This window comes from Sorex araneus, chromosome 3 (genome assembly GCF_027595985.1).
Source record: "Sorex araneus isolate mSorAra2 chromosome 3, mSorAra2.pri, whole genome shotgun sequence".
Classification (NCBI taxonomy): domain Eukaryota; kingdom Metazoa; phylum Chordata; class Mammalia; order Eulipotyphla; family Soricidae; genus Sorex; species Sorex araneus.
Window position 1 is genome coordinate 89,692,511 of NC_073304.1, and position 12,120 is coordinate 89,704,630.

A 12,120-nucleotide genomic window follows, 5' to 3' on the forward strand; every position below is an offset into this window, starting at 1 on the left:
TTCACCAGTGCCCATTCTCCACCACCAATAAACCCAGCATCCCTCCCACCCCCCGATCCCATCTCTCCCCACCCCACCCTGCCTCTGTGGCAGGGTATTCCCTTTTGTTCTCTCTCTCCAATTGGGTGTTGTGGTTTGCAATAGGGGTGCTGAGTGGCCATCGTGTTAAGTCTCTAGTCTACTTTCAGCATGCATCACCCTTCCCCCCGCGTGGCCTCCACTTTTACTTGGTGTTCCCTTCTCTATCTGAGCTGCCTTTTCCCCAGAATGTGAGGCCAGCTTCCAAGCCATGGAGTCAACCGTCTGGTACTTATTTCTACTATTCTTGGGTATTACTCTCCTACTCTGTTATTTTATATTCCACAGATGAGTGCAATCTTTCTATGTCTGTCTGTCTCTTTCTGACTCATTTCACTTAGCATGATACTTTCCATGTTGATCCACTTATATGCAAAGTTCATGACTTCATTTTTTTTCTAACAGCTGCATAGTATTCCATTGTATAGATGTACCAAAGTTTCTTTAACCAATCATCTGTTCTAGGGCACTCAGGTTTTTTCCAGATTCTGGCTATTGTAAACAGTGCTGCAATGAACATATAAGTCCAGATATAATTTTGACTATACTTTTTTGCTTCTCTGAGATATATTCCCAGCAGTGGTATTGCTGGGTCAAATGGGAGCTCAATTTCTAGTTTTTTTGAGAAGCGTCCATATTGTTTTCCAAAAGGGCTGAACCAGTTGGCATTCCCACCAGCAGTGTAGAAGGGTCCCTTTCTCCCCACATCCTCTCCAACAGCGGTTGCTTTTGTTCTTTTGGATGTGTGCCAGTCTCTGTGGTGTGAGGTGGTATCTCATGGTTGTTTTGCTCTGCATCTCCCTGATGATTAGTGATGATGAGCACTTTTTCATGTGCCTTTTGGTCATTCATATCTCTTCCTTGGGAAAGTTTCTGTTCATGTCTTCACCCCATTTTCTGATGGGGTTGGATGTTTTCTTCTTGTAGAGTTCAACCAGTGCCTTATATACCCTTGATATCAACCCCTTATTTGATGGATATTGGGTGAATATCCTTTCCCATTCTGTGGATAGTCTTTGTATTCTGGTCACTGTATCTTTTGCGGTGCAGAAGCTTTTTAGTTTAATGTAGTCCCATTTGTTTATCTCTGTTTCCACTTGGTTGGCCAGTTGCATGTCATCTTTGAAGATACCTTTATCTTCAATATCGTAGAGGGTTTTGCCGACCTTGTCCTCAATGTTCCTTATGGTTTGTGGTCTGATGTTGAGGTCTTTAATCCATTTTGATCTGACTTTTGTGCATGGTGTCAGGTCGAGATCTAAGCCCATTCTTTTGCATGTGGTTGTCCAGTTGTGCCAGCACCACTTGTTAAAGAGGCTTTCCTTGCTCCACTTCACATTTCTTGCTCCCTTATCCTTTCTCTTGTTTTCTAAAGAAAACTATTTTTCTTCATTATTCATCTTCTCCTGAAATTCTTTTCTTCAAGCATAGATGAGGCCGGGGAGACAGTCTAAAGGACTGGAACGGATTCTTCATATGTGAGACCTGGCACCATTCTCACAGTTCTCAGCACCACATGGTCCCCAAACTACCAGGAGTGACCCATGAACACCAAGCTGGGAGTAGCCCCTGAGCACCACCAGCGTATCCACAAACAAACAAACAAACACACAAAAAAGACAACAAACCTAGGACCTTGGTAGCGAAAAACTTTTCATTTTCCTGCAAAGATAACCTTGTCTTAGCCTGAGAACTATGGTTCCCTGAATATTTGGTGAGAAGGACAAATACTCCCCCCCCTTGTACAGATGGGTGGAGTGGGGAGTGTGTTGGGAGGTGGGGCGATGGTGCTTTCAGGTACAGCTTTTCTCTGTCTTTGTGAGGTCAGCAAACTTCAGGGTTTTTGCAGTGCCAGAGCTCATGCACGGTTTTTGGTTTTTGTTATTTTTTTGGTCACACCCAGCAATGCTCAGGGGTTGCTCCTGCCTCTGTACTCAGGAATTACTCCTAGCAGTGCTTGGGGATCATATGGGATGCCAGGGATTGAACCCGGGTCAGCCGCTTGCAAAGCAGACACCCTACCCACTATACTATTGCTCCGGCCCCTCATTCAGGTTTTTATATATCCTGACCTCCAAGGTTACTCAATCCACGGGCAACAACAAATAAGCAATTAGGTACCAGAGAGATAGTACAGGGATAAGACATTTTCCTTGCATGTGGCCAACCCAGGTACTGCAGGTGGTTCCCTCAGTGCCACTGGGAGCAACCTTAGTACAAAACCAGGAGTAATATCTGGTATGAACCCCAAACCAAAATATAATTAATTCATAATAGAAAAATACATAATAGGCTTCTAAAATATAAACATCTGGACTGGAGAGCTAGTTCAGTTGGCTGAACACATACTCTGCATGTAGGAATCCCAGGTTCCATTTCTGGCACAGAGTGAATAATTCCTGGTGCACCACCAGGAGTGATCACTGAGCTGGGATTAGCCCCACACTGCTGAGTGTGGCCCTAGTGTTTATTTTTTGGGAGAGTGATTTGTGCTCAGAGGAACATATATGGTTCCAGAGATTCAAATCAGTGTTAATCTCGCTCTCCAGCTCAGCCGTTCATTCTTTTCTTCTGGTGGAGATAGGACACATTCAGCAGTGCTCAGGGATTACTCCTGGTGGGCTCAGTGGATCATATGGGGTGCCGCAGATTGAACCCAGGTCAGACCCATCCAAGGCAAATGCCATACCTGCTGTACTATCCATCCAGTTCTATGCTTAAGTTTTTTTTTAAAAAATAGACATTTTAAATAAAATAAAATAAACATTTTATTTATTTTTTTAATTGAATCACAGTGAGATACACAGTTACAAAGTTTTTCATAATTGGATTTCAGTCATATAATGGTCCCAACACCCATTCCTTCATATTCATTCTTTTAAATACAAACAAAACATCCAAATAGACTGTTCTGGATAATAATTACTACATTAAGACTATTTTTAAGTGTAAGCTTAAAATGGTGACTCTAGGTTCTGTGGGTTGACTGGATGTTGATTATGGCTTTCACTTGCATTCTCCTTTTTGACTGCGGTTAGGCTCATCTGAAGATTTGCAGAGATTATCTATCCAACTGTTTTTAGCATATTGAATATGCCACAGGGAGCTTGCCAGGCTCTGCTGTGCAGGCAGGATGCTCTTGGTAGCCAAAAACAGTAACAATAACAGGTCCCATTCCCCTGACCCTGAAAGAGCCTCCAATTGTTGGGAAAGACAAGTAAGGAAAGGCTGCTAAAATTTCAGGGCTGGGACTAATGGAAACGTTACTGGTGCCCACTCAAGAAAATCAATGAAAAACGTGATGACAGTGATACAGTGATCTATCCATCATGTCCTGGTATCTTGGTGATCCTTAGCCTTTTTCTTACAGTATCTCATACTTTGTGGTGGTCTAGAGTTGTTATGCTCCTGACATGGCAGCCATCTTCCAAGAAACTAGAAGCAAAGTCAGCTGGATTACTTATTTTCTCTTGGTTAGTTACAGAGGGTTCTTCAATTTAAAGGAGATGGAAGTATACATTCTCTTTTTCTTTTAGCTTGTTTTTCTGTTTTTTTTTAATCACATGTTCATTGTTTTAACTTTTTTTTTATTGAATCACCATGTGGGAAGTTACAAAGTTCTTAGGCTTATGTTTCAGTTATACTCATGACCCATCCCTTCACCAGTGCCCATATTCCACCACCAAAAACCCCAGTATCCCTCCCATCCTTGCCCCCCCACTCCCACCTGCACAACTGATGAATTTCACTTCATTTTCTCTTTACCTTGACTATATTCCATACTTCAACACAAAACTCACTATTGTTGTTGAAGTTTCCCCTCAAAAAAGACAGCCCTACTGACAAGGAAGCATTTGATAATTAGTTTTCCATGGCTTAGAATGAAGAGATATGAAGTCCCACTGCTCCAAGTACATAACTTTTTTTTTCCTTTTTCTTTTTATTTTCCTCTTCCCCCTTCCCGTGCCATCCAGTTCGTACCTGCTTGACTGCTTGATAGACCTCATAATATGGTGGATGCCACACTGCGTTTCTCCCCGAAAATTGGATACAACTGGGAAAGAGGAATATTTCCTCTCCTCGGCCAGCATGGGACTATAGCTTAGTTCACAGTCTAGAGAAATGGCTGCTACTTTGATTACCTTCAATATTTCAACAAAAAACTCACTGTTATTTTAAAAATTCTGCCAGAAATTGCATCCCTGCAAGCTTTTACTTCCCTTTTGTGGTGCTCATAAGATGGAAAAGCCTGGAGAGAGAAACCCTTCCCCACTGGCGCCGCATGGGGCAGTGGCTCAGTTCACAGTCCAGAGGCCCCTCTGCGAGCTGCTAGTGTCCATAGTTCAGTTGGCCTCCAGGATCATGCTTGTGCAGCAGCCGAAAGGCCAGACACGTGTGGCCGGTGTGCTTAAATATTGGTGGAGGGTGGGCCAGTACTCCCCGCCCCCCAGGAACTCCCGTGCGTCCCACAGCAGCCGGGCTGGTACTTCCATTTTGTGCTCAGAAAGCAGTGATTGCCATGCTGTGCCCAGAAAGGAAGAGTTGTAGCTTGTTTTTCTTATGGTGACAGTAAGCATGAAACTCAGGTCTCCTGCATATAAGGCATGTGCTTTACCATTGAGCCATATTTTCAGCCCTACATTTCTGTTGATGAGAAAATTGCAAAATCACATTGAAAAGGCACCAGAATGGTTGGAGCAATAGTATAATGGGTAGGGCATTTGCCTTGCATGTGCCCCATCCAAGTTCTATCTCTAGCATCCCACATGGTCCCTTAGCACCACCAGGAATAATTCTTGAGTAGAGCCAGGAGTAACCCGTGAGTATCACCAAGTATAGCTCAAAAACAAAAATCAGAAAAAGGGCATTGGGACCATCTATGGAAAATATTAAATGCTATATAATGGTCTATATACAGGCCTAAATCATTTCTTAACTATTAACAATTTAACAACTTTCAAAAAACTAAAATATTCAAAGGACTCTAACCAGAGTGCAAGTAGGTAAGAAATCAATAAAATACAATAAATTTTAAACCCTCATGTCTGAGTAATAAGAGCTATACTTCTAAATAACCTGTATACCCCAAACTAGATCATGGGGCTGGAGAGATAGCACAGGGGTTTAAACACTTGCCTTGGATGCAGTGGACAGGTTCAATCCTTATCACTGCATATAGTGACCACCTCTGACCCCAGCACCATGAGAACTGACCTCTGAAGACTACAGTTGTGGCCAAACCATCTCCCCCAATAAACAAATATACAAAACTCACAATGGAAATTTGAAAATATTTAACATTTGTCTAAATGGTGACATTGTTCTAATAATGCCAAACATTAGCCAAGCGGCAAAAATGCTGGCCGACTTTGACTGCGAGTGTGGAAAGGTTGGACTGTAGTTAAATCTCACCAAGACAATGTTTATGAAAAACAAACTAGTCCCTGATGTTCAATTTACTCTCAATGGAACGAACATCTCCAAATGCAACAGCTATGTGTACCTGGGTCGAGAACTCAACATGAGGAACGACTTGGCACCAGAACTGTGCAGAAGGAAGAGAGCAGTGTGGAACGCTTTCGAGAGCATCAAAGAAGTGGTTAAGGGGATGAAGAACCTCCGGCTCCAGGCACATCTTTTTGACTCCACCATTCTCCTGCACTGACATATGCCTCAGAGACCTGGGCCCTACGCAAACAGGATGAGAACGCTATTTGGGTATCCCAAAGAGGAATTGAGGAATCAAAAGAGCTATGCTTGGAGTATCACATTCCACCCAAGTGAGAGAAGGAATCCAGACTTCAGACCTCTGTCAACAATCAAGAATCAGGGATGCTGTCTCGTTTGCTAAGGTGTCAAAAATCAGATGGGCCCAACACGTTAATGAGATTCAGAGACGACCGCTGGACTAGAGCTATTACCAACTGGATTCCTTGGGATGTCAAAAGACCGTGTGGCCGCCCACCTAAAAGATGGTCAGATTTCTTCACCAAGACCTTGAATAAATGGTTTGAGGCTCTTCATGTTCCTGGAGCGAGCAGAGGCCATTGGGCTACACTAGCACGCGACAGGGATGAATGGAGACATTACTGGTGCCTGCTCAAGCAAATCAATGAATAATGGGATGACAAGTGATACAAGTGTCTAAATGGTAAAGTAGATAAACCACGGGCCTGAGTGATAGCTTGAAGGGCTAAGTACATGCTTCACATGCAGGAGGCACAAGTTTGTTTATTTATTTGTTTGTTTGTTTGTTTTTGGCTCTTGGGGTCACACCCAGGGCAATGCTCAGGGGTTGTTCCTGGCACTGCACTGGGAGTTATTTCTGGTGGTGCTCAGAGGATCATATGGGATGCAAGGGATCGAAACTGGGTCAGCTGCTTGCAAAGCAAATGCCCTACCTGCTGTACTATTACTCCAGCCCCTGGAGGCCCAAGTTTGATCCTTGAAATGGTATGGTTTCCCTGAGCACCACCTGATGTGGAAATGAAGAATAGCTCCTATAAATATATATTTTTTATTATAATGGACTGAAGATGTGGATCAAATGGTAGAGCCCATGTCTTTCATGTTTAAGGCCCCGGGTTTGATTTTCCTGCCATATGACATCCTAAGCCCAATCAGGGATGACCCCAGTGGCTCCTCACACACAAGCACCACTAAAAGTGGGTCTTTATCCTTTTCCTTTATGTAGTTTTCTCCTAATTGGTAATATTGCATCTTAATTAAAATTAATATTTAAGCTTATTGATGATCAGAATATACATATTTTGAGCTTTTTTTTTTTTTTTTGCTTTGCTTTCTGGGTCACACCCAACAATGTACAGGAGTTACTCCTGGCTTTGCACTTAGGAGTTACTCCTGGCGGTGCTTGGGAGACCATATGGGATGGGATGCTGGGAATTGAATCTGGCTTAGCCGAATTCAAAGCAAATGCCCTACCCCCTGTACTATTGCTTCGTTCCTGAGCATTTACATTTTGACAGGATATTAAATTTTTTTTTAATTTTTATTGAATCACCATGTGGAAAGTTACAAAGTTCTCAGGTTTATGTCTCAGTTATACAATATTCAAACACCCATCCCTTCACCAGTGCCCATATTCCACAACCAAAAACCCCAGTATACCCCCCCGCCCCCGCCCCCCCACCCCCAACTGTATAACTGATGAATTTCACTTCATTTTCTCTTTACCTTGATTATGTTCCATATTTCAACACAAAACTCACTATTGTTGTTGGAGTTTTCCCCCCAAGAAAGACAGCCGTACTACCAAGGAAGCATTTGATAATTAGTTTTCCATTAAAAGATTGTATGTTTTCAGTTTTTAGAAAAGGTCACGCAGCGCAGCCACGTTAGGGGCTGCGCGGTTCAGAGCTGTCCCAATCCCGCATCCCGGAGCCGTGTTAGTTGCTGCTCATTGTCGCCGGGGCTCCATCTGGAGAAGGTGTACCGTTGTACCTCCTCCGTCTGGATCGGTGTTGCTGGCCCGGTCTAGGGCCCAGAGCATTCTCCAGCCGTGTTGCTCACCAGAACACCCGGCTTCTTCTCTGTTGAATGTTGGCAAGATGGCACCGAGGGTGGGTCGAGGGCATGACTTCCGGCGGCCGGGGCCACCTGGAGGCTGGGCTGACGCCGCCCCACTCCAGTGCCCTGCTGCGGTTCGGAGCTGTCCCAGTCCCGCATCCTGGAGCCATGTTAGTTGCTGCTCATTGTTGCCAGGGCTCCATCTGGAGAAGGTGTAAGGATATTAAATTTTGTAAAATGCTTTTCCTGCTTCTTTCTGAGATGGTCTTTTTATTTATTTATTTATTTTCTTTTTGGGTCACACCCAGCAATGCACAGGGATTATCTCCTGGCTTTGCACTCAGGAATTAAGACTCCTGGCAGTGCTCAGGGGACCATATGGGATGCTGGGAACCAAACCCGGGTCGGCCACGTGCAAGGCAAATGCCCTGCCCGCTGTGCTATTGCTCCAGCTCCAGCCCCAGCCCCTATGATTTTTATCATTTTTTTTCTGTTAGCACAGTACATCACATTTACCAATTTGTATATGTTAAATCATACATAAGTATTAGGAACTTGTAAAAGCAACATACATAAGGAATTATATATATGTATATATAAAGGTATATTAAGAATGTATGTTATTCTGTCATGAGAAGAAAGGAAATTCTGCCATTTGTGAGAACTTGGAAGGACCTTGAGAGAATTATGCTAAATGAAATTTAAAAAACAAACTGAATAGGGGCCAGAGAAATAGTATAGCATATAAGTAAGGTGCTTACCCTATTTTTAAACCATCACTCACTGTTCTACACCACTGGGTGTGACTCAGAACCATCCTACAAAAGGAAAGAAAAGAAGAACTCACTAATATGTGGAACCTAAAACACAGAACATAAAACACAGGACCTAAAACACAGGACTTGTGAAAAACTAGATATTTTCCAATACTACTCTAAGAGTTTAAACTTCAGCAATAAAAAGATTAAGTTCTGGGGATGAAGAGATGGCTGTTGCTGCTGCTGCTGCTGATGATGATGATCATCATCATCCCGTTGATCATTGAATTTCTCAAGCGATTTCAGTAATGTATCCATTCGTCCTACCCCTGAGATTCTAGAAACCTCTCCTTACTCGTCCTTTCCAGTGGCGCCGCATTGGAGGTTCCTTCAGGGTCAGGGAAATGAGACCCATCATTGTTACTGTTTTGGGCATATGAATATGCCATGGGGAGTTTGCGAGGCTTTCCTATGTGGGCAGGAAACTCGGTAGCTTGCCATGTTCACCCATAGGGAGAACTAGGCTATAAGATGTTGCACGGCCACAAAGCTTCCAGGAGCTTGGTTTTATAGTCTCTGAATGTTGGCCATTGGTGGGATTACACGGCTGGGGGGTGGGGTGGGCAGCAAGTCCTTGGGTGTGACCACCTAGCTACTGGAAGATGGGGAATCTGGACAGAAGAGGCCCAGTAGTCCCGATCTGAGTAGGCTTGGAGGTCTGGAGGTCTCAGCCTCCTTGGAGGTCCCACACACCTGGGTTCCTCTGCCGGTTCCTTCATGCATGAGGCTCGTCATGTGGAGAGGGACCTTGAGCATGGCTGTGGCTAGGCTCTGAAGGTCTTCGCCTCGGGAGCACTGCTCAGGGCGGGTAGGGAAACTGAAACCCACCATCTCCGAGGGGCTCCAGGGAAGACAGCCAGGCACCGGGGCAAGAGACTCTCTGCTTTCTGATTACATTTAGTCACCATCAAGTTAATTCAGATTATTCTCCCATCTCAAATTCCTTAATTGAGTTACATCTGCTAAATCCGTTTTGCCATATTAAGTAACATTCACAGATTCCAGGGATTAGCATCTGGATCTTTGGGACCATTAGCCTTTTCAAAATGCTTTTGGAGACCAAGTAACCCTGATGCTATCATAATTCCATCTTGTCCCCAACATACATATTATTATACAATTAATTAGTTTTTTGTTTTTTTTTTGCTTTTTGGGTCACACCTGGCGATGCTCAGGGGTTACTCCTGACTCTGCACTCAGGAATCACCTCTGGCAGTGCTCAGAGGACCATATGGGATGCTGGGAATCGAACCCGGGTCGGCTGCATGCAAGGCAAACGCCCTACCCGCTGGGCTATCGCTCCAGCCCCCAATTAATTAGTTTTAAACTTAACCTGGACCAGGAAGATACTCAAATGACTGGAGTGCAACACTTTGCAATCAGGAAGTCTGAGTTTGATTTCTGGTTCCACCTGGACCCTGAGCACTGTCAAGACTGACTCCTGAGCACTGGTGGGTGTGACCCAAAGCCCAAAATATAATAAGTCACATTAGAGTTTAATCTAATCCAGCTCAGACCAGTATATATATGTTACCTTAATTCCATCTAGATGTCCTTGCCACCCACCTAATTTTTATCATTCACTAATAATCCCATTACACAGGACATTTCTACTGAAAAATATTTTCATTCCTTTTATTGGAATATTGTTGAAAATTTGAGGATAGTTTGAGGATGTCAGTTTAACACATTGACCGTAAAAATACTGTTTCATTAATTCCACAAATGAACATTTGAAGTAGTTAAAGTAATTTTTATTTTAAAAATGAGAAAACTGACAGTCTTATCCAAAATCACATAGCTATTAAGTGATAAAATCACAATTTTATTCCAGATCAGTCTTATTTCAAAATTTTGTCAAATTTCATAACTGTTATTTCAATTGGGAATTTACTAACAAGTTAAGACATTCTTTGTGATGACATCTAGTTATTTATTTTGAACTTTGGGCTACAGAGTTCAGGGGCTACTCTGGCTGGGTACTCAAATGTCCCTTCCAGAGGCACTTAGGAACCATGAGCCTCCAGGGATCAAATCTCAACCTTCTGCGTGCAAAGCACGTGCCCTACTCCAGAGAGCTATCTCTCCTGTCCCTTCATGACGTCTTTCATTTTTTTGATCCCCTTTCGGGCTTTTGGACCCCAACCACAACACGTGTGGAAGAGTAGGGCAGGGAGTTACTTTGATTTTGTGCCCAGGAGTCACTTGTGACAGTGCTTAGGGAAACATATGAGGTGTCACAGACTGAACTCGTGCTCTAACCCTTCACTGTCCTTTTGACTCTGGTAAAGGACGTCTTATACCATGTACAACAGTAATTTAACCCTGACTGCTCATTGTCATGTCATTGGTCTATTATTATTATTATTATTATTATTACTATTAAATCAACCCCAGGATCTCATGCATGCAAGGCAAATGTTTTATTGCTGATACACACCTGAAGCCTATGTCATTAAAAACTTTGTGGTTTTTATCTAAGATGTTTATTACTAGTTTGTTGGGGGACCACATCTGACTGTGCTCAGGGTTTACTCCTACCTAGTTCTGCGCTCAGGGACCACTCCTGTCCGTGCTCAGGGAACCATACACAGTGCAGCACACAAGGCAAACTGCCTTACCCCTTGTAGTGTCTGACCCCTAATTCTTATTATTTGAAAAACTATCATCATTTTTATTTTGCAGCATCAGGAATCAAACTCAGGTTCTCTTGCAAGCAAGGCACTTCACCTTGGATCACTCAATTGCCTCGACACTCCCAGAACTGATTATACAGACCCCTCCGGTTTCACCTAAATTATTTTAAATGTTGGAAAACCCTTACAGGACTCATCTCTATTCCGTTGCAGTCAACATGAGAAAACTGGTTTGGTAGCTGTTGTTTCTGCAGGCTCCTGTCAGGGTATCCTCGGGATCGCGCTAGGCCGCCTAGACCACCCGCTGCACGCCCAGTCCTCCCTCGCCCCCCTCCCCCCGTCCAGATCGAGTGGGTGGGGGGGGGGGAGGAGGGAAAGAGGCGCAAGCCCCGCCCAGCCCGCGAGGCCCGCCCCGGGGTTGTCAGGGACAAAGAAGCCCCGCCCCGGCCGGGCACGCGCCACCCCGCCTAAGCCCAGCCTCCCTCCGACTTCTAGAAAATCGACCCTCTGCAGGGCAGTCACCACTACCCTCACGTGTCCTGCGGAGTGTAGACTGGACTGGAACAGAAGGGGACGACATGGCGGCGACCAAGCCTGAGAACCTTTCCGTCGTGGTTCATGGAGTCGGGGACCTGCGCCTGGTAAAACGGAAAAGGGAGTGGGGAGCATATCCCTACCCCGCCCTACTGACCCCCTACCCACACCAGGCCAGCCCCAGCCCCAGCGCCCCAGTTCCAGCTGTGCGCAGACCCGCACCTTGCACGCCCGGGCTGACAGATTACAGCAGATTGCCAGGTTGGGGGATGGGGCAATTAGATTGTTTGCTTAGGTGCTGTCAGGCAGGGCTCTTGCAGTATGAGGGGAATCTGGTTCCGTGGTGGTACACGAGGCAGGAGTCCAGGAGGGTTGCAAAACAAACAAACAAACAAACCTGAAAACCCAAACCAAAACCACGGTGGAATCCCTTCCTCCTTTGCCAGCTGCAGGCGTGTAATTCAGCCTCTGGTTGAACTTTTAAGAAAAGAAATCTCTCCTCCAATTGTTGATGCGATGGAAGATGC

The 12,120-nt window shown here is 44.5% G+C and overlaps 1 protein-coding gene and 1 long non-coding RNA gene across 2 annotated transcripts in view; one reads left to right on the forward strand and one right to left on the reverse strand.

The window, feature by feature from the left end:
- Positions 1-7,251: 7,251 nt before the first annotated feature.
- On the reverse strand, positions 7,252-11,381 carry LOC129403570 (uncharacterized). Its single transcript, XR_008629301.1, has 3 exons — positions 11,248-11,381; positions 8,367-8,423; positions 7,252-7,808 (listed from the first exon to the last, which is right to left on the reverse strand). It is a non-coding gene; the product is annotated as an uncharacterized LOC129403570 (long non-coding RNA).
- A 113-nt stretch (positions 11,382-11,494) lies between these two features.
- The window catches only part of SORD (sorbitol dehydrogenase), a 57,318-nt gene continuing 56,692 nt past the window's right edge, over positions 11,495-12,120 (forward strand). The window contains exon 1 of the mRNA XM_004609798.2: positions 11,495-11,700. Within this exon, the coding sequence (XP_004609855.1) occupies positions 11,638-11,700 (63 nt within the window). The 5' untranslated portion in view covers positions 11,495-11,637. The remainder of the gene's footprint in view (positions 11,701-12,120) is intronic.